The following is a 19,362-nucleotide window of genomic DNA, read 5'->3' as shown; positions in this document are numbered from 1 at the left end:
AGACGAGAGAGCGCGACAGAGCGGAGACTCCGACCTACCCTCCACGAGCCAGACCACCACGGGCGTAGCATCTGGTTAGTCGCTGCAGCGCTGCGTGCGCGCCTGGCCCCAAGTAGAGTTCAAAGTTATTTGAGACACTTGGAGATTCGCAGAAACGCCACCCGCGCTCGCAATGATGCCGCTGGCACGCGAGAGGCAGCGCTTGCCACGGTGGGCGTGGACCGGTGGATCGATGGACCGGGGTGTAGAGAGCAAGACGTAGCGGGAGGGTCTAGAAGGCGTTCAATTGAAGCCGACGGCGTTCGCGCTCAGACTTTCTGGACGTGCGACGCCGTTTGGAGCTCTCCACATGGCAGGGACCGAGCTGCTCGCATTCGCCCAAAGGAGCTTGGGTGGCGACTAGAATAGGCAATGCACGGCAGACTGGTGTCAGATTGGGAATGAGCGTGGCTGCGGACGGACTGGGCCCGGCCGTAAGAAGCGCCCGAGGACTGGCCGGGCCGCTGCCTGTAGCTGCATAAACCTCCCGATTGCTCCCTTCCCGGCCCAGCTACCGATGCAAGTGATGCATCTGGCTGATCAACGATCTGTGCCTGCCGATCTCGACCACGTTTTGTTCTCGAACGCTCCGATGTCTCGGTCATTTCCAGGCCGTCTTTTGGAATGCGCAGAAGATCATGGTGGTGACTTGCATCGATCGACAGAGCGAAGCAATCGTCCTCGCGTGCCTGGCGGAGCAGGGGCATGGTTGACCGGGCTCGTTAGGGGGTTGGGGGCTTGACCTCGGCGCATGCTACAGGCGCCGAACCGGGCTCCCAACGAGACCTCGCCCAGAGATTGGGCAGGCAACGTGCTCATTGGTATGGGCGGCGCTATAGCCTTTATGACTTGGCGTGGTTGTTGCTGGGGTGGACAAGGTTCCCACCGGTATGCTCCGGCCGCTTGCTGCGATACCCTATCCTAGCGAATGAGGTCTCGTCGTGGGGCTCATGCGCGGCGCGTGGGACACTGGTGGCCTCCTCCGCCGCCTCCTGCGTATGCCCAGTTCCTCGACTACGACGGAGCCCGCAGCGATTGCGTATGCGGCAATTTGCGCTGACTCGGCGCCGTTACTGCAGATGTAAGCTTACGGCCGACGGGCTATCCTCCAGTGTGGGGACTGTGCGGGTAGCTGCAAGCCGAATCTTTCCGTCCGCACCTCTACGGTTGTGCGTGTATGAGATGCGACTCCCACGCGGGCGTCATGCCACCACGACCAAGGGAACATGAAACACATGTGTTCTGGAAGCTCGAGGTGAGCAGGGGGCCGCGCGATGCGCCGGGACCGGCAGATGCCATATGATAGGTGCGGACAGCGGCTGGACTGCCGGCAGGAAGGTTGGGATGAGGTTGAGCTGCAATCGCCTAAACCCGATGGGGGATATGCAACTCGATTTGAGATGAGCTTAATCGGGAAAGTGCCACCCTCGGACAAATACCCCGGAACCCCGATGCAGCTGCCCCTGGCGACATTGGCCAATGAAGGAGGCTTGTTCGCATGGGCAGATCCACCATTTGCGATTATCTCCGATCTCACACTGCACCGACAACCCTCTTCCTGTCCTGTTCCGGCATGTGATGAATGCACAGTGGAGTCGCGAAGCTTCAGCCTGCGCAAGGCTTCCTCAACACATCGACGCAATCTTCTTGGCCGTTGCCGCAACTCTTGCCTTGCGTTTTCCACCGATCTGAAACCACCCTCATGAGTATTTGTGTTGTCGAGCAGACGCCTGCTCTCTTTCTACGCAATGGCGCCATCGGCTCCTCACATATCCAGCTTAAGGCCAGCCACGCTCGTTCCTGGGGTTGAAAAGCCATCTCAAGGCTAAAGAAGCGCCACCCAAGCCCTTGAGGCTCCACAGGGGGCCACTAGGATTCCCAGCCAAGACGCTTCTTATCAAAACTCCCCTCAATGCGGAAACCTTCCACTCTCACGCACCTTCCCACGCGCAAAGACGCACAATCTCACCGCTTGGCTCAAAAGCGTTGGCATGATCTCACCTGCACTGCACGCACGCAATGCACATGCGCGATTGGGAAAAGGATCGGCCGCAATAGGCATATGCGCCAGCGCAACCGCCCGCGCACACCCTGCAAACCTTGCGCAGCGAAGGTTTCGCCCTTCCCCTAAGAGAGACACTGCATGTGCCCGCGGGGGAATGGTACGCGCGTGCGTGCGTGCTTCCCCTGCCCTGCCCTGCCCGTTCTCGCTCGTTGCCGAAATCACACCATGGCTCGTTGGGGTGACGAGTGATGCCCTTGCTCGCATGGAACGTGGTGTGATGAAATTCCCACGTGCCGACCTAGACTGTTGCCGATCGGCGATCGGCAGGGACGAGGGAGCGTTGTGCTTCTGGCCGGGTCTAGAGCGCGCGACGACTTCAGCTCCTCCTGGGTGTTGCCAGTTGGGAGCATATCCTGAGCGATGCGAGAGATATGGTGGTGGAAGTGGCAGGAGATAGAGGCTAGTAGTATCGGACACCTTGGCGGGGGTATTCGTGGGTTTCTGAGGGGCGTATGAGTGTCATTGCTTGATTTCCAATAGATGGCTTGCAGCGAAGCCGATGCATCGCTCTGAACCTTCTCAAGCCTCGGAGTCGTTGTGGAGGCCTGCCCCCGTCCTTCCATCGTTCACCCTTATAATTTGATTCGGAGAATGCCTGCCCCAGTTCTTCGTCGACAGTTGCATTTGCTTGTGCCCCGGCATAGATGGTGGAGATTAGACGCGTCAAAACGGCGCTGTCAACCTATATATCTTTATCCATCAACCCTCTCGATATGATTCACCCAAGCGGCTCGCCGAGATTAGACAACGGCGTGAATCCACCAGTCAAGTGTCTTCGCGACCATGCCCAAGACCAACGCCATTGGCACTGAACAAAAGCATGTCGTGGCGACTAGACGCGCCTAATTGACGAGTTGAAGTCAGTCCAACAGACGCGTGAAGTCAGAAGAAAGCCTGGTAAGTTGGCAGCACGAAACGATCGTCAGACGCAGCGTCGATCTGCGCGTCGACGATCGAATGGTTCGCTGCAAGTCATTCTAGCATACCCGAGGTGCAGACGCGGACGCAGGAACGAGGAGATATGGAGTCGACCAGGGGCCCATATCCGCCCTCCTGAGCCCACTACTGGAGAGGCAGGGCGGAGCTGCGGGAAGGTACGTCGCGTTTCTGTGATGACGAGGAGATTGATGGCGCGGGTCGTCGGAACTCATCCGCTGCTGCAGATTGGCGCGGACGGGTACAAGCTCATCAGAGCGCCGTCTGTTCTGGACGCGATTCCAGGAGCACTGACGGTGGACGGGTGATGAGGGCGCGTGAAAGCAACTCGAGCGGTGTTGGTGGTTGCACATGCAGCAGCACAAGGGTAAGTGTCGCGTTCTCCTGTCCGTGTGTCGATCCAGAGACAGCGGAAGTACCGCAAGGTACGTCTCCTCGGTGGTCGGGAGGGCGGGCGAAAGTTGGAACTCCACTCTGTCCGACGTGCATACCCGCCCCTCCCACTCGGTGCGCATCAGTGCCTTGGCCTTCTGTTTGGTCGAGGCAAAGGAAGCCGCGAGACTGTGCAGATCCCCACTCCGATGGAGATGGACAGCTGCCTCCCCAATGTACTGCGCGCAATCCGCGCATTTCGCCTTTGGTTTTGATGATTGGTCAAGAAGGCTGAGTTGCCAAATTTGCGTATATCTCGCAGCCTGGCCCGATCGCTCAGGCATGGCCTTGCTTCGTAGACGATGCCAACGATTCGAAACTGACAAAGATCCCCACATTGTTCGGGGGCTTGCATGCCTTCCCGCCTCTCCACATGTCGGCAGTAATCTGTTGTGTTCGATGAAGAGAGTTGACGGACAACGCCACAGAACCTGCAAGGTCCCCACTCCGTCGCAGAACTTGCAAAGCTCTCCGGCCCCCTCCTTACCCGACCGGTACGTATATCAGTCACACTCCCGCTCCGCATGACTGACTGAGAGGCTGTGAAATAGACCCTGAACAGAGGCACGGAAAGCAATCAGACTTGACATTGCCGGATATGTCACCATACTCGTCGTCATCATCAATCATTCAACTTTGATGTCTGACATTGCCGAATATGCAACCATAAATCGTCGTCAGCGTCGTCAAATCATCCACCCCTCACTCCTCCTTCTGCTCCTCCATCAACTTCCTCACCCGCCAATCCTCTCGCACGATGAGCAACTTGCCCTGCGACACCCGCAGCACCGTGTACACGAGATTGACCAAATAGACAATGACAAGAGCAATGATCATGATGACGGTGATGACTCTATAAGCGGGGGAGTCGAGGTCGATGGCAAAGAGCAGGAAGGAGGTGGTGAGAGTGGAGTTGGGGAAGATGATGCCGTTCCACGCGGGCGTCCAGCGGAGTTCGCGCTTCACTGCTCGCTCGAGCATGCCGAGGATGCCGAGGATGAGCCAAATGATGCCCAGGCCGTTCATGAGGAAGGCGAGGAGGAGGCAGGCTGGCGCCAGGGCCTTGGCTGATTCTGCGGTGAGGAAGGTGCCGGTGTTGTACTCGCCGAAACGGCCGTAAGTTGATGCTGCCGAGGCGAGGGTTTGTAGGGCTGCCGAGGATTGGCCTGAAAGACGTTGTCAGCATCGTTGATAATTGAGCGATAGCAACGCATGTACATACCCATGGGTCCAACAAGGATGAAAAGGGTTGCGGTCTGGTCCGGTGCAGGCCATCCTTTCGTAAGTAGAGACCAGAAGAGATAGGACGTGAGGAGTATCCCAAACAAGATGCCCACTCCCGTCCATTGGAAGCTGACAATCATCACCGGGATCGCCAGGCGTGCAGACAGACCGACTGCGTACGTCGATATAACGGCACCTGTTAGGCCGACGGTGGAGACACTGACTGCGGGAATGATGATGCTGAAAGGGAGATTCGCGTTGGAGGGTTCATGTCGGCGGATGAGGATGGTGAAGGCCCAGAACAGCAGGCACGCATTCCACGTCTGCACAAACCACCACATGACATATGCGACGATGGTAAAGGGATAGCCGCCCCAGGATGCGGTGCTGACAAGGAGAGCGACGCAGCCGGTGAGCACCATGAAAGAGATGGCCCAGCATGATGTGAATGTGAGCTCGGCGATGTTGTCGACGATTTCGAGGTATGCGGCCTTCCGAAACCACACGAAGCGAGCGATGAAGAGGATGGAAAAGACGACGTAGGTGACGAGGGCGATGCAGAAGAGGATGTCGGCGAGGATGTCGATGCCCTTGAAGCGGAGGGGGGTTTGATGTAGCAGGATGGCAAGAGCGCCGCTGTTCATGCACCACGTAAACCTGTGCTGCTCGTTAGCCATCGACCTCCGCTCGTGCTCGTCTCGTCTGTTCCCTGGCATGTCAAACGGACCAGATGGGACCAAAGTCTTGGACGAGGGCGCGGAACGCGCCTCGCCGAAGTCGGGACTCGAGCTCGTCGCCATTTGCGTGGCCATTGGCGGTCACTGGCACGTCCGACATGGTGTTATTATCATCCACCATCGCGAGGAAGAAGGAGCTGCATGATAGAATATGGTCAAGAAGAGCCCTTATTACGGACCGGTGACGACGGGAGTGCCAGGAGGTGGTGTGGCATCATGATGCGCATTTCGGGCGAAATTAGCTTTCGGTCCAGCGCGCGGAGACGTTGCCGGCGAAGGCTGACACATGAATGACGAGACATGAAGAGTGCATCATTGATGTGTAGATCGCATGGTCTTTCCTTCCTCGGGGCCGTTCGATGGGAGCATTCGACAGCAGGCCTCGCTGATAGCAGGCAGTCAGTCAATTGAAGTGCTTAATCAGTCCACGCGATAGCAGCTGCATGGAGATCAAAGCCATAGAAGTTCAACCACCCTCAGAAAACACAACCGCACGGTCGAAGCCACCACTGAATCCACTGAACACTTTGGCCTCCTTGCACCGACAAGACACCACCTCGAGCAACGCCCTCAGGAATGAACATCGCAAGGCTGTGGAGCACGGGAGTAAGACGCGAGTGCAGCCTCCTGCGGTCGACTTCCCACCACAGCCGATATCGGCGGCACAGCCCGACGAAATTCGAGAGAAACACACCTCTTCAATTGCATCAGCTAGAGGTAAATGGTGGATTCACAACGAGATCATTCGCAACCGCCACAATGCCGGAGTTCAATATCGTCGTTTTCGGAGGTATGGAGTGTCACGGTGATGACGCATCATTCACATTAGCTGACGTTGAATGTCGCAGGCGACCATTGCGGTCCTGAAGTATGCCGTCCTTCGGTTTTGCTTGATCAGATACCGTATTAACACGTCCCTTCATTCTAGGTCACAGCAGAGGCCGTAAAGGTATCAAATCCCCCTGTTGCTCACCAGAAGTTTATGCTGACAACACCCAGATCCTCCGCGTCGTCCAAACCCACGCCAAAGACATCAAATTCAACTTCCAAGAACACCTCCTCGGCGGCGTATGACCATCTCCATCTCATCCTACCTCACACCCCCGCTAACCCGTAAAACACCAGGCCTCCATCGACGCCCACGGCACCCCACTAACAGACGCCGCCCTCACCGCAGCCAAAGCCGCCGACGCCGTGCTCCTAGGCGCCATCGGCGGGCCAAAATGGGGCACCGGCGCCGTCCGGCCGGAGCAAGGGATCCTCAAGTTGCGCAAAGAAATGGGCACCTTTGGCAACCTGCGGCCGTGCTTCTTCGCGTCGGAGAGTCTGGTGGAGAACTCTCCGCTCAAGGACGCGGTGTGCCGCGGCACGAATTTCATGATTGTGCGCGAGCTCACCGGGGGGATTTATTTTGGGGAGAGGAAGGAGGATGACGGGAGTGGGTTTGCGCTTGACACGGAGCCGTATTCGCGCGAGGAGATTGAGCGCGTCACGCGGCTGGCGGCGTACCTTGCGCTGGCGGAGGATCCGCCGCTGCCCGTTTGGTCGCTCGACAAGGCGAACGTGATGGCCACGTCACGACTGTGGCGGAAAACAGTGACGCAAGTGATTACAGAGGAGTTCCCGCAGCTCAAGCTAGGACACCACCTCATCGACTCGGCGGCAATGCTGATGGTGAAGAACCCGCGCGCCCTCAACGGCGTCATCGTCACCTCCAACTTGTTCGGCGACATCATCAGCGACGAAGCGTCCGTCATCCCAGGCAGTCTCGGCCTCTTGCCATCAGCCTCCCTCTCCTCCCTCCCGGACGGCAAGGGCAAGTGCAACGGCATCTACGAGCCAATCCACGGCTCCGCGCCGGACATCAGCGGCAAGGGGATTGTGAATCCCGTTGCAATGTTGCTGTCTGTGGGTATGATGCTCAAGTACTCGCTGGGGCGCGCGGATTTGTGTCAGCAGGTTGAGGAGGCGGTCAAGGCGGTTATTGACAAGGGGATCCGCACGACGGATATTGGGGGCTCGGCTACTACGGTGGAGGTTGGGGATGCGGTTGCCAAGGAGCTCGAGGGGATTCTGGCGCGGTGAGCGCAGGCCGTTCGACCTCCGGCGTAGTGAGTGCTTCGGTGAGATAGATAGACGTGAATCGCACGGGAATCAAAACTCAAGATAATCTGCTTTTCCGATTGCGCGCCGTATTAAGCTATCTCAATCCCTGCCCATATTCCTCGAAACAGAGTCATCCCATTCCACCCTCACCCCTTCCAGCTCCACGCTAAGAATCGACCTATGTAGAACACAGAAACCACAGTCCCCGCAGCAGCAGACAAACAACCCTCAAAGCCTCACCCCGCTATTCCCCATAGCATCCGCATCCACCTCCGGATCCGGCCTCAACGGCTGCGACGCCTCGAGATTCGCATCCTGCTTCCCCTCCGACTCCTCCGTGTCCTCGGCCCAGCTACGCCGGAACAAGCCCCCGCCGCCACGCTCAAACGTCGCGGAGGACTCGGATCGCCCAAATGTGGACGATGTAGTCGACGACGAAGTCTGCGACGTCGAGGTAGACTTCACCGAGCCGGAGATGTTCTTGCTCGACTCCTCGACTCGCTTCCCTGCGTCTTTGGCGGTGCTTTTTGCCTTGTCCGCGTACGTCTCCGCCTTTCTAGCGGCGTTCGAGGCCGTCTGTTTCACGTTTTCCTGGACTTTGCCTTCGCGTAAGGATTGCTTGACGCGCTGCACATCCTTCTTAACTTCTGCCTCCGCCTGACTTCCTCTCTTCGCGACCTCGTCCTCCGCATCCTTGCCAGCTCGCTCAACAGCCTGCTTAGCCTGCCTTCTCGCGTCCCTCGCGGCCTCTGCGACCTCGTGCAACGTCTGCGAGCCCGAGCGCGCCCTACTGCGCTGGAGATAGGCGCGTGAGAAGAAGCGCAGGAACAGCCATGTGAGGGGCGACAAGTAGATGAGGTTCAAGTAGATGGCAAACGCCTCGCCCGTGGTGTCGATGCAGTTGATCCTCGTCCAGTCGGTGCGATAGCGCGTCTCGACCGTCTGCTCCCAAACTTGGTGCGCCTTTTGCGCTGCATTGCCCGCTGCATTTCCGGCGATCGGAGTGGTCGTAGGTGGGAACAGGCCATCCCCGTGCGGATAAGAGACTCGTTCGGCAACGCCTCCGTCACCTGCGGCGCGGAGCAGTAGCTTTTTGATGAAGGCACCGATGGCTGTAGCGGCGGGAGGGGATGCGATGGCTGCCGAGACTGCCGAGGGGGCGGAGTGCGCGGCGGATTGGACGGAACTCGCTGCGCGCTGGAACGTTCGCATGACGTTGTAGGGGATATCAATCGGGATGTCGTATTGGATGAAGAGATGGGCGGCAGCGTATGATGCGCCCCAGACAAATTGTCCAATTTGAAGCATCGTCAGAGTGCGCTTGAGGTTCTGCGGAACTCTGTAGCCTAGCGCAGAGAGACTGTAGTACGTGTACTGAATAGCACAAATGTTAGTCGCGAGGGTTCAATTCGGAGTGGATTGTACTCACCATCAGCGCGTGGATGCCCGAGTTGACAAAAACAAACATCCAGATCGGAGGGCTCATGTAGCGAATACCAGCCCACATGCACAGCATGGCGCCGGCGTGATGGTATGTCTGGAGCGTTGCACTCCTTTTCCCCTTGGCCAACACGATAAAGGTGTCGATGACTTCGTAAAACTTGCTCACGTAGAAGAACCAGCCCCAGAAAGCCAAGCCTTCGTTCCACAATCTGCCCACGTCTGTGGGATCGGGAACGCCTCTGCTGGTTAGATGGATGGCGGTATTCTTGACCTCCCAGATGTTGATTGTGGTGTTGAATGTCGCCGCATCTCCCAAGCCTCTCGGGCCATGCAGCTTGCAGAAGGCATCGGTGGCCTTGACATTCCAATGCTCTTCATCCCAAGACGGAAGCACGCGAGAAGCGGCGCGGCCCATGGCGATGAAGGTCGCGAAGCTGTAGAGCGCGAGGAAGATGTTGTGTGCTATGACAAAGTATCGAAATTCTGGTGTGCGACTGATCTTCCATGGCTGGCTGTTGCGTCGACGGTTGTAGGAGTTGAAGTTGAGGACGAGCAACATGTATATGCTGGCGACGGCGATGGGGATCTCGGGGCGGAGGACGAAGTTGTACACATCGTGGTCGATGCCGAAGGGTGCTCGGAGATTGCCTTCGCCGACTGGAGAAGGGAGGACGGGGGGGATAGCTTCAGGCAAGAGGGTGAGGTGGGAAGGCGTCCATCGCCAGTGGACTTCGGGATGCGCCATGGTTGGAGGTGATGTTGGAGGGTTGTTGGCGGTTGTTGAGGTTCAACGGAAGATGTAGAGGAACGCAAGGAGTGGGTGAAGGAGGAGTGAATGCGGGGCGACTACCACATCATTCACTGCACAGGAAAAGGAGGTTGGCAATGAATGTCGCGTGGGAGAGGACGCAACGCGGCTGAATGTTGAACAAGTCAGTGGCCGGAGAGTGAGTGTTGTCAATCTTTCAGAAGTGTGGCTGGTGCTTCCCTGATTTCCATGCGGCTCTGTGGCGTCGAAACAAACAATGTCGTCATATTGCATCACGCGTTGCCACAAGGCTTCGACGGAATGCGACGGAGGTCGACATAAATTGACGTCTTCAACAGACCTGCTTCTCTGTTCAAAGTCCAACAATCAGTCAATCGAGCGCAATATCTACAATAACGATCCGTCGATATGTCTTCTTCAAATACCCACCACACCGTTGGCGAGCCCGGCCATCACACGCCCAACACCACCGCCACCGGCGAGACCGGCCAACACAGCGCCCAATCCACCAAGAGTGCCTTCAAAGAAGCGGGTGTACGTTGCCACCAGCTCATGCGACAGACAAAATGATACTTACATGCGTATAGAACTTGACAGAGGGCCTGCGAAAGAACATCAACGAATTCGCCGACGAGCTCTTCACCCATCACGGATCCAAGACACACGGTGGCGACGGTATACATCCGGATGCGAAGAGGACCGGTGATAAGTTGGCCGAAGGTGCTGGAGCAGCTGTCGGCAAGGTCGAGCATGCTGTTGATCGGAACAAGACGGCGACGACGACGACAGAGGAGAGGAGGGTATGAAGTGGTTGTACTTTACCTCAGCCATTTGGCATGCCTTACTTAATTTCAACTGATATAGCTAGATCTTCTTGACTAATCTTGCCGTGATCGCCTCAGGCATTCACTTGCCAAGTCCCCCATCCCATGCCTGCCAGATTAGATCTGTCTTGATCGCCAAGTCCAATTGCTCTCCCTTCGAAATTCCGCTCAGAGCCGGCTGGGCACAAACTTAGTGCCGCAGCCTGGACCAACGTTGCACCCTTAAACCCCGACCGCACGCCTTTGACCACAGGCTCACGCCACGCTGGGCAATACAAGCTTCTGGCTTGCGTACGCGTCCAGCGCCTCCACGCTCCTTTCCCTCCCTCGTCTCTGCCTCGTCGTTGGTCGCCTTCGGCGGCCGCCAGCGGATGTACCAATGCTTGTTTTTCCCTTGGCAGGTTGGGTGGGACTTCACCTTCCTCCTTGTCGCCGCCCAGCCCGCACGGCGCGGAGATTTTCCTTTGCCTCGAATGCAACGTCGTTGGACGCTTTCGAGCGGACACCAGCGGATGTACGAATGCTTGATTTTTCCTTGGCGAGATGTGGTGGTTTCCTGCACTTCTTCTGCTTGCTTTGGTTCCGTGTCTCTTTCCTCCTTCGTAAGTAAGCAGGTGCTGTTCAAGCCACTTCAACTCTTCGCGTGGATACATGTATGCGCTCCCGCGACGAGGTCATGCTTGCTTGTAGCTGGCGTCTGTCTTCCGCCTTTCCTCCAGCCGTCATCTTGCTCCTGCCACTCCCACTTGTCCCGCTTTCCATTGGTTTTACGTTTTTCTTTGCATCAGCAGCTCAATGTTGGAAAGAGAAAGAATGCATTGGCCACTTCCCAAGCATGTGCCAACGTCTCAGACTTGCCTCGTCTCGTCACAGGTTCCTGCTTGGGACCTGAGCATCACTGCGACGTAACCTACCCCTACGTGTACAGTATTGCGACCTTTCTACTCCATCATCGTATCACGCGAAACTGTCATCCTCCATCCAACCCCGACACAATGCCAGTCGCCGTAAGAAGAGCAGCCGTCGCAGAACATACCTCCTCCCCTCCCCTCCCTTCCTCCTCCATCTTCACTCCCCAATCCCTGCTCCAACAATCCCGCTGGATCCGCGATGATCTAGACCCGCAAGTCGCCCGCAACGGCCCCAACGCCCTGCGCTCCGACGACCTCCTGGTCCTCGACCAATTCCTGCGCAAAATACAAGCCTCCAAACTCACGCTGGACGACATCCGCTACAGCCGCCTGCACCTCGCGATGCTTAGCATTTCCGGCTTGGCGACGCGGTGGCCCAACAAATTGATTGAGAGGGCGGATAAATTAAGGGCCGATTGGGAGGCGCTGTATGGCCCGCTGAAGACCTGGGGGACGCCGTTGTATGAGAAGGGTGGGAGGCTGAATGGCTTGTGCAAGGCTGAGGATGTGCATAATGAGATGCTCCTTGCGAAATGGTTGAAGTCGAAAAGTGCGAAGATTAACCCGCTTTCGTCGAGGAAGAGTGGGAGCATTGGCTTCACTGCTGGGGAGTGAGTGGTTGCTACAAGCCCACCGCGCCGAAGCTGTACATGTCGTTGACAACGCGAAACATAGCTGGTGGATCAGCCCCATCTTCGCCTTCAAAGACGGCATCATCGACTCGCCCAGCTCCGAAGGCGGCATCACCGCAGACAGCAAAGGCGCCTACGCGCTTCTGATGATTGATGACGAAGAGCTGGGCAGTCTCTCGCCCACCACTTTCACGTATCGGACAAAGCCACAAGACAACGGTCGATATCGCCTGACGAGCGCTACCATAGGCTCCAGACACCCGATTCGCGTGCTGCGAAGCCATACGTTGCGCAGTTTCTGGGCGCCCAAAGCGGGTGTGAGATATGACGGGTTGTTCGTGATTTGATCTCTGCCACTCAATTCTGTCTCTATTGCATTCAGAATTCATTGAACTAATGGTAACTAGACACAAAGTGGTGGGCTGGTCGATCATCACCGACAAAGCGACGAAGCAGATGGTATATCAGGTGCAACTCGAGCGACTTCCCAGCGAGCCGAGCATGGATGTCGTCCTCCGTCGGCCGTACTCGGATGAAGTGGAGGACTACGGGGAGTACAAGCGTCTTCGACACGTTCTCCGCGAGCAGCAGGAGGAGGCGGCACGAGGGGCGGGCATTGCTAGGCTGGTTGTCAACCCCGACTTCGTGCTCACGGATGCTTGATGGGCGGTGCATGGGAGGTGTATGTCTGTGTAGCCGATACTTCTAGTATCTATTTCACTTTAATCATCTCCAAACAAAGCACACGCTGATCAATCCGCTTGCCGACAGGATCGGAGCTGTCAAGGCTGCAGTGACCGGGGAATTTCCCGCCTCAAACACGCTAGCCAAACCTTAACCCGACGTTGTTTGGCCGACCGGGCGTCTGTTGACGTCGGCCCGCGCGCAAGACCTCCAGCTCGAATCCATCCCGTTCAAACCACCAGCAACCAGCCTCGACAATGTTATCGCCGCCGCCTCAATAAGCCCAACCAGGTGTTGTACCCATCATGGAGGCGCTCGGGAAATTCATGTTCCCCTCCGCCCGCGACACGCCCAGCAAACCCCTCCAAAACCTGTCGCCCGAACGCGTCAATGCCGCCTCTCGACCCCCCAGCACAACCACGCTCTCCACCACCCCGACCTCAAAAACAACCACAACAGCACCCGACGAACCCCAATACTACACCTCCCCGCAATCCCCCCGCTCCCCTCCCATCCGCAGACTCCACGCCGACCTCTTCGCCGACTACCGCCCTACCAACGGCCCCACCTCCCCCAAAGCAACCATCTCCACCTTCGGCGGCCTCACGCAATCGCCCTCCATGCCGGAAATCAACGCCTTGCGAGCGCACGTGCGCACTAATAGTGATGTGCAGGGGCTTGTGAAGCGGTTCGAGCACTTGGACGTGAGGGATAAGGACGCGGAGAGTGCGGAGCGGAGGCAGAAGGTGGAGGCGGAGCTGCGGCGGGCGCAGATTGCGAGGGAGGAGGCGGAGAGTGATGTTAGGCGGTTGAGGGAGGAGGTGAGGGTGCTGAATCGCGAGGTGGATGAGGGAAGGGAGAGGGAGAGGATGGTGACGAAGAGGTTGGAGGTTGTGGCGGTAAGGCTGCCGTTTTCGTGGGGTTTCCTTCTATTAGTCTTGCTGATTTGTGTGCGCAGGCGAATCTCGGGGCTGATAACGACTCGCACGCGTCGCAAACGAAAATATACGAGAAGGAGTTACGGAATGCGAGAAAAGAGGCGTTCAAGTCGTCCTCGGCGGTACTGAAGCTACAAGAAGAGCTAAAGTCCACCCGTAACTCTCTACGCATCACGCAGACCGGATTCGAGGTGGAGAAGCAAAAAGTACAACGCAAGGAGCAGGAGCGTTTCGAGATGGAGTATCGCCTTATACCTCTCCAAGAGCAAGTCGAGAAACTCTCGCAGAAGCTGCAGGTCGCGGAGGCGGAGAAGGAGGCGCTCAAGACGTCGCTGGAGAAGGAGGAAGTCTTGCGAATTGCAGCAGAGGGCAAGATTGCCCTTCCCACGTCCCAAGATCAGGATGACGACCTGTGGTCTTCGCCTCGCAAAATCATTGCCAGCCCGCTATCAGACGACAAGGAGAATATCCCTGTTGTTGCGAAGAAGACAGTGGAGAACCGACACCTTGCCGAGGATTTGAGGCAGGAGAAGATCAAGCGGGAGCACGCGGAGGAGCTTGTCGACTTCATGCGCATGGAGTGCTTGTTCCAATGCTGCCCGTGCAAGACTACGGCAGACCTGCGACGGGAGCTCGAGACCACGCTGGATGCTGAGATGGCTGCTGGTCTGGAGCGGATTCGGAAAGACATGTCTGGCATCTTGACGCCACCTGCGAGCGTTGACGAGACGGATGACATGCTTGTGGAGCAGACACGTACGATGGAAGTTGTGGAGGAGCAGACCACGGCGGCTCGCTCGGTCTCGCCTCCCGAACACGCAACAACGGCTAGCTCAAAGGAGAGCACAGCCATGGACACTGCCGAAAGCAGTTGCCCCAGCATCGTACGATCACCCACAGCCTGCCTGTCTCCGGTCGACCAGCTCCGTGAAGAAGCTGAACAAGCCTTCAACACACTCAGCCCGACACCAACCTCATCAAAACCATTAGCACGAAACAACGCCGAGGCCGAAAACACCCTTACGATCCCCCTTCAGCCCTCCTCACCAACGACCCCAACCTACACCAACCCCCACGAAACAACCCCCTTCCGCCAACAACCCTCAATCCGCACCGTAACCACCACAACCACAATCCCAATGCACTTCACCCCCGTCTCCAAACCCGCTCAACCCGTCTTCGCACCCAACGCCGAAGACGCAGCTCCAACTGCAGCAGCAGAACCAGACTCCGCAGCTCTAATGACACCCACCTTCGACCGCGCCGCCGCGCTCGCAGCCATCGAGTACCGCCGCGGCCGCGCGAGGAGTCTGGCTAATGGGCATGCCACACCGCGTAAGCAGATGCTCGAAGGCGTGAGGGAGAGGCGGGACATCAGCGCGCCGGCGCTGGGGAACAAGGGGGTAGGAGAGGGGATGGGGAGTGTGAGGGGCCGGACGGGGAGTGCTAGTCGAGGGGTGGGGAGGAAGTGAGGAGGAAGTATACACGCGGGCGGCCCAAAAAAGAATTGCACATTTGTCTAGCGGCGGCGTTTGGGATGGACCTAGGCTGGGATTCCCGGGACTTTCAATTCTATCCGCATTTCGTAGATTCGATTGGTACACATCGACCTCTCTACTGCACGTCTGACGTCCGCTGCGTGCCCTTGGCCGGCGTCTCCCAAGGCTCCTTATTCCTCAGCCAATTCTCCATCGTCGGGTTAGGAATCTCGTGCGGTCGGAAGAGCCCTGTAGCACACATTAGCACCGCACCTCCTTCCCAAAGAACACACACCCCGACAGAAGAAGTAAGGACAGCAACATACCGCCCTTCAAACACGTCATATCCGGTTTGGTAGAAGGCTTAATCCACAACCCGCACCCGCACTCATCGCACCAGGCGCGCGTAATGGTGTTGCCGCTTTCCCCTTGCATGCTGTGTGTCCGGGGCGCAGGGGTGGAGGCGGCGGCGTGCTGGGTTATGTCTGCTGTTTTGACGAAGAGGTGGGCGGAGTGCCTGGTTTTCCACCCTCTCGTTGGTAAGTGTATGGTGGGGGAGAGGGGAGGGGAGAGGGCAGGGATGGCTGACATTGCTCCCGCCCATTTGCGGCAGTCGATGCAGTCTGCGTGCGGGGTTGCGTTAGGTCAAGGGACGTCGTGTAGAGTCGCGAGAATGGAGGGTCGTGTCGTTTGGGAAGTGCATTTTACATACGGCATAGGTTCATGCCATCTGGCCTGGAAAGTGATCGGGCAGGGCAGTTTAGTCATTGATCAAGGCAGCTCATCGTGCAGCCTTGCGTATGGGTCGACTCACTTGGGAATGGTATAAGTGTAGCGGCCGCAATTGCAGCCGCCGGTAATCGTGTTTGACATTTTGGCCAATGATAATCCTCGAGTGCTAGATGTGCTGCGAATGGAGTCACCTTGATGGATAACTGTACTAGAGGGTGTGCATGGAAACACTTTTTTCGCCGGTCTTGGTGGTTGCTGCGATGACGTAAAGGCCGAGGGTTTCACGAGGTCGATGGGCGAGATGGCGGTGCTTTCGGCTATGTGATTGACATTGGAATGGCCATGAAATCAACATACATGGTACTCATGGTTTGCTCGAGCAAAGCATGGTAGCAAATCTAGCCTGCCATCAGCTCTTCCAAGAGCTTCCCGAGCTGCTCGTTCTCTATCTGCCCGCTTTCGTTCCCCAGGTCTTGACTTAAGGCAGCGTGATACAGCTCCGCCATGTCTGCGGCAGTCACACGCACCGCCCACCCCATCTCCGTAATCATAGTCATCGTATCGCCCTTCCGCCCAATCATGCCACTCGTCTTTAAGATCTTCTCAACCCATTCCACATCCACCTCATCCCCCGCCATCTGCGCAACCCGGAACAAATTACACATGCTCCGCACCTCCAACTCCTCTCGAACAACATCGAGCACCAACTCCACCCTCTTAGACGTCGCCTCCCTCTCCGCCTCGTCCCGAATCCGCTTAGCCTCTCGCTCATTCGCCTTGCGAAGCTCCACCTCCCTTTCCTTCGCTCTGCGTCTTTCTTGCTCCGCCGCTAACGCTGCTTCTCGCCCTGCAGCCCCTTCTGCGTCTCTCTCCCGCTGAGCTACGCCCTGCGATCGCATGAATTCATGGTACGCGCGTCGTTGATCTTTGCGCGCGAGAGACTTGGCTTTCTTCGCGCCGATGTTGCGTTGGCGGGCACCGTCAGGGAGTCGGGTGGCATCGGCTGGTCCGGGCTCATCGATTATCTCCTCCTCTGGCTGTACGGCACCATTTGCTGGCAATTCGTTTTCAAGGGGAGCCTGAACGTCGCCATCGCGCTCTACGTTGAGGCCAACGTTCTCGGCTTGGGGCTGCGGTTGATCTCGTATCGGTATATTCCTGGCGGAATCTAATGCGACAGGCTCTGGTTCTTCATTTTGCAGACGACCATCTGGACTAGAATTCCTTTGCAGCCTCTGCTGTATCTGCGGAGCAAAGTACAGGAGGCCAGCGAGGACGGCGAGATGGATGACATCCTGGAGCAGCGGCGTGCCAGGCGTTGCGAAGGGCAGCAGTCGATTCAGAAGGGACAGCAGCGAGGCCATGGCTGTTTAGAGCGGGTCTCCTTCGTAATGTAGGTATTGACGGGGCAAATCAAGTCATCTCAGTGGGCCTGTTGCTGAAGGCTCGTGGAGACAACATCACGCATTCCAGTAATGGCTGATCAAGGCATTCCAGTATTGGTAATAATCTCTCACGGTGATTTCATTGGCGATGGCCAGAGAGTTTGGACCTGATTGACATACCAGAGAGAAAGAGTGGCAGGACGTGAGTGCAGATGTTGGAAGTCATCCGTGCCACGACTTTTGCACATCAAACTACATTGTACTCAGCCTACGACGCAGCCATGCCTTCCCGCAACAACATGTCCGCAAAACACTCCGCAACCGCATACACCGTAGCCTGCGTAGTCGCCGAAATGGGGGCAGGGAAAACGCTGGCATCGCAGACTCGAAGCCCCTCCACGCCCTTGACACGCAGACTGGAATCCACCACCTTGCCCATAGCAGCCGTGCCGGCCGGGTGGTAAATGGTACCAAGGCATTTCCGAATGCGGTCGTCAATCTCCGCATCGGAGCTCTTGGAGTTCAGGACCGTGTAACCTGCCGGCACTTCTTCTCCGTCAATGTAAGGTGCGAGAGCCTTCGACTCGGCCACAAGAAGGGTTCTTCGAACGGCCGTGCGCATGAGTACGCGATCGTATTGTGCTGACAGGTACATGGGATCGATGTCTGGAGGTTCCAGTGGATCGGCTGAGCGTAGAGTCACTGTCCCTCGCGATGCTGGCTGGTAGTTCAACATGCCGATGCCAATCACCTTGCCATCGACAGCGACGTTGTAATCCGGCCCCGTGACGATCGGCATATAGACCACGCTGAGCCAATTCGTCACCCTCTTCGCAAAGCCGAACCCCTCCACGATGTCCGGAGCAAGGCCGTCTTCTTGCAGTGCTTTGGTGAGTTCTGGGCTGGACAGATGTTCATTCGCTTCCCAGTCGACTGGCAGCCCTTCTAGCGCGCCCGGCCTCGACATGAAGTCCGGACTGCCAAAGGCGAATCCTTTCGCCTCCGCTTCGGGCTTGAGTCGCCAGCAGGTGTAACACGCGGCGTGATCCCACATGTTTCTCCCGACGTCCGGGCTCTCGATGACAGTCGGTACGCCTAGCGCATCCAGCTGATCGCGGGCTCCAATTCCGCTGAGCATCAGTATTTGAGTGGTGCCGTACGATCCAGCGCTGATGATGACCTCTTGTGTTGCGTGGAACGATCTCCCATCGACAAGCTCGACTCCCGTGGCTCTGGGCCCGGTATGGCCTGAAGCCCCGATGAGCACCTTCCGGACGACAGCCTTGTCGACGACGTGCACCTGACTCAAGTCATAAACGACACCAGCTGGCTGACGAGTCGGTCGAAAGTTCTCACAATGTGCCAGAATCCCGGACTGATCGCCGTCTTCCCTACCCGTATTCTCGTTGAGTCCCAACTCCACAAACGCATCCCGGACTTGCTCCTTGAGAGGATATCCCGGGCCGACCAGGGTGTTCATCGGACCATCGAAGCCATGCAACTCCTTCAGCCCGGCGGCATCATGCCACTTCTCCGTACGGCGAAAGTAAGGGAGTAACCCCTTATAACTCCACCTCTCATCCCCCACCAACTTCGCCCAATAATCGTAATCCTTAGCATCCCCTCGCATCCACAAACCCGCATTAACCCCACTCGATCCAGACAGCATGTTCCCCGCCCAAAGCCCAATACTCCGTCCATTGAGCGCCGCCTGCGGAACGGAGTCGTGAATCTTCGCAATGCCTAGCTCGGGGGCTTTGGCGAATCCCAGTGGCGCGAGAACTTCCGGGCTGTGTTGCACTTCGCTGCTGCCGCGCTCGATCAGTGCTATGCTGGATTGGGGGTTGCCTTGTTTGAGGCGGGCGGCGAGGGCGCAGCCTGCTGTTCCGCCGCCGCAGATGATGTAGTCGAAGGTGGTGGCGGCCATTCTGCTGATAATGGAGAGTCGTGCAGGAACTTTAATTGATATGAATGCTCACGAGTTGTGCCTATGCAGCGATGGCTAATCTCAGAGCACACAGTCCAAA

At 57.3% G+C, this 19,362-nt stretch overlaps 10 protein-coding genes across 10 annotated transcripts; 4 read left to right on the top strand and 6 right to left on the bottom strand.

Annotated features, from left to right (window-relative positions):
* Nucleotides 1–1,940: 1,940 nt before the first annotated feature.
* Nucleotides 1,941–2,791, top strand: BDY17DRAFT_201435 (uncharacterized protein). Its single transcript, XM_033730101.1, has one exon. The coding sequence runs from the start codon at nt 2,031–2,033 to the stop codon at nt 2,499–2,501; it is 471 nt and encodes a 156-aa protein (XP_033587431.1). The 5' UTR covers nt 1,941–2,030; the 3' UTR covers nt 2,502–2,791.
* BDY17DRAFT_201477 (uncharacterized protein) lies at nt 2,673–3,992 on the bottom strand. The gene is made up of 2 exons (XM_033730102.1): nt 3,091–3,992; nt 2,673–2,946 (listed from the first exon to the last, which is right to left on the bottom strand). Exons 1-2 carry the CDS (start codon nt 3,808–3,810, stop codon nt 2,845–2,847), a joined length of 822 nt encoding a protein of 273 aa, XP_033587430.1. The 5' UTR covers nt 3,811–3,992; the 3' UTR covers nt 2,673–2,844.
* A 182-nt stretch (nt 3,993–4,174) lies between these two features.
* On the bottom strand, nt 4,175–5,373 carry BDY17DRAFT_254656 (voltage-dependent anion channel-domain-containing protein; the record flags this gene model as incomplete). Its single annotated transcript, XM_033731452.1, has 3 exons — nt 4,175–4,599; nt 4,683–5,019; nt 5,170–5,373. 3 exons carry the CDS (start codon nt 5,371–5,373, stop codon nt 4,175–4,177), a joined length of 966 nt encoding a protein of 321 aa, XP_033587429.1.
* Nucleotides 5,374–6,192: 819 nt separating this feature from the next.
* BDY17DRAFT_336917 (3-isopropylmalate dehydrogenase) lies at nt 6,193–7,643 on the top strand (the record flags this gene model as incomplete). The annotated part of the gene is made up of 3 exons (XM_033737945.1): nt 6,193–6,232; nt 6,383–6,501; nt 6,559–7,643. 3 exons carry the CDS (start codon nt 6,193–6,195, stop codon nt 7,516–7,518), a joined length of 1,119 nt encoding a protein of 372 aa, XP_033587428.1. The 3' UTR covers nt 7,519–7,643.
* A 124-nt stretch (nt 7,644–7,767) lies between these two features.
* On the bottom strand, nt 7,768–10,099 carry BDY17DRAFT_284934 (GNS1/SUR4 family-domain-containing protein; the record flags this gene model as incomplete). Its single annotated transcript, XM_033732102.1, has 2 exons — nt 8,969–10,099; nt 7,768–8,913 (listed from the first exon to the last, which is right to left on the bottom strand). The coding sequence occupies exons 1-2, from the start codon at nt 9,725–9,727 to the stop codon at nt 7,768–7,770; spliced, it is 1,905 nt and encodes a 634-aa protein (XP_033587427.1). The 5' UTR covers nt 9,728–10,099.
* Nucleotides 10,100–11,570: 1,471 nt separating this feature from the next.
* BDY17DRAFT_326730 (PUA-like domain-containing protein) lies at nt 11,571–12,781 on the top strand (the record flags this gene model as incomplete). Its single annotated transcript, XM_033737560.1, has 3 exons — nt 11,571–12,097; nt 12,162–12,452; nt 12,526–12,781. 3 exons carry the CDS (start codon nt 11,571–11,573, stop codon nt 12,779–12,781), a joined length of 1,074 nt encoding a protein of 357 aa, XP_033587426.1.
* Nucleotides 12,782–13,014: 233 nt separating this feature from the next.
* On the top strand, nt 13,015–15,212 carry BDY17DRAFT_355620 (uncharacterized protein; the record flags this gene model as incomplete). The annotated part of the gene is made up of 3 exons (XM_033738270.1): nt 13,015–13,452; nt 13,477–13,701; nt 13,761–15,212. Exons 1-3 carry the CDS (start codon nt 13,108–13,110, stop codon nt 15,210–15,212), a joined length of 2,022 nt encoding a protein of 673 aa, XP_033587425.1. The 5' UTR covers nt 13,015–13,107.
* On the bottom strand, nt 15,180–16,311 carry BDY17DRAFT_302514 (Mss4-like protein). The gene is made up of 5 exons (XM_033734430.1): nt 16,033–16,311; nt 15,931–15,953; nt 15,808–15,841; nt 15,545–15,735; nt 15,180–15,467 (listed from the first exon to the last, which is right to left on the bottom strand). Exons 1-5 carry the CDS (start codon nt 16,089–16,091, stop codon nt 15,355–15,357), a joined length of 420 nt encoding a protein of 139 aa, XP_033587424.1. The 5' UTR covers nt 16,092–16,311; the 3' UTR covers nt 15,180–15,354.
* Nucleotides 16,312–16,348: 37 nt separating this feature from the next.
* On the bottom strand, nt 16,349–17,314 carry BDY17DRAFT_326727 (uncharacterized protein; the record flags this gene model as incomplete). Its single annotated transcript, XM_033737559.1, has 1 exon — nt 16,349–17,314. The coding sequence occupies one exon, from the start codon at nt 17,312–17,314 to the stop codon at nt 16,349–16,351; it is 966 nt and encodes a 321-aa protein (XP_033587423.1).
* A 289-nt stretch (nt 17,315–17,603) lies between these two features.
* BDY17DRAFT_312668 (mitochondrial putative choline dehydrogenase) lies at nt 17,604–19,262 on the bottom strand (the record flags this gene model as incomplete). Its single annotated transcript, XM_033735642.1, has 1 exon — nt 17,604–19,262. The coding sequence occupies one exon, from the start codon at nt 19,260–19,262 to the stop codon at nt 17,604–17,606; it is 1,659 nt and encodes a 552-aa protein (XP_033587422.1).
* Nucleotides 19,263–19,362: the final 100 nt, after the last annotated feature.

Source organism: Neohortaea acidophila, assembly GCF_010093505.1.
Source record: "Neohortaea acidophila strain CBS 113389 unplaced genomic scaffold BDY17scaffold_9, whole genome shotgun sequence".
Classification (NCBI taxonomy): Eukaryota; Fungi; Ascomycota; class Dothideomycetes; order Mycosphaerellales; family Teratosphaeriaceae; genus Neohortaea; species Neohortaea acidophila.
The sequence above is the reverse complement of the archived record's forward strand: the minus strand, read 5'-3'. Positions and strand labels throughout refer to the sequence as shown.

Bases quoted from the DNA above. Each gene is read 5' to 3' on its own strand.
- BDY17DRAFT_201435 (XM_033730101.1), top strand. From the start codon at position 2,031: ATGATCTCACCTGCACTGCACGCACGCAATGCACATGCGCGATTGGGA.
- BDY17DRAFT_201477 (XM_033730102.1), bottom strand. From the start codon at position 3,810: ATGTGGGGATCTTTGTCAGTTTCGAATCGTTGGCATCGTCTACGAAGC. The intron at 2,947-3,090 runs GTATGCTAGAAT...CTCGTCAATTAG, and splicing joins CGTCCGCGTCTGCACCTCGG to GCGCGTCTAGTCGCCACGAC.
- BDY17DRAFT_302514 (XM_033734430.1), bottom strand. From the start codon at position 16,091: ATGTCAAACACGATTACCGGCGGCTGCAATTGCGGCCGCTACACTTAT. The intron at 15,954-16,032 runs GTGAGTCGACCC...ATCACTTTCCAG, and splicing joins TACACTTATACCATTCCCAA to GCCAGATGGCATGAACCTAT. The intron at 15,468-15,544 runs GTATGTTGCTGT...TGTGTGCTACAG, and splicing joins TATGACGTGTTTGAAGGGCG to GGCTCTTCCGACCGCACGAG.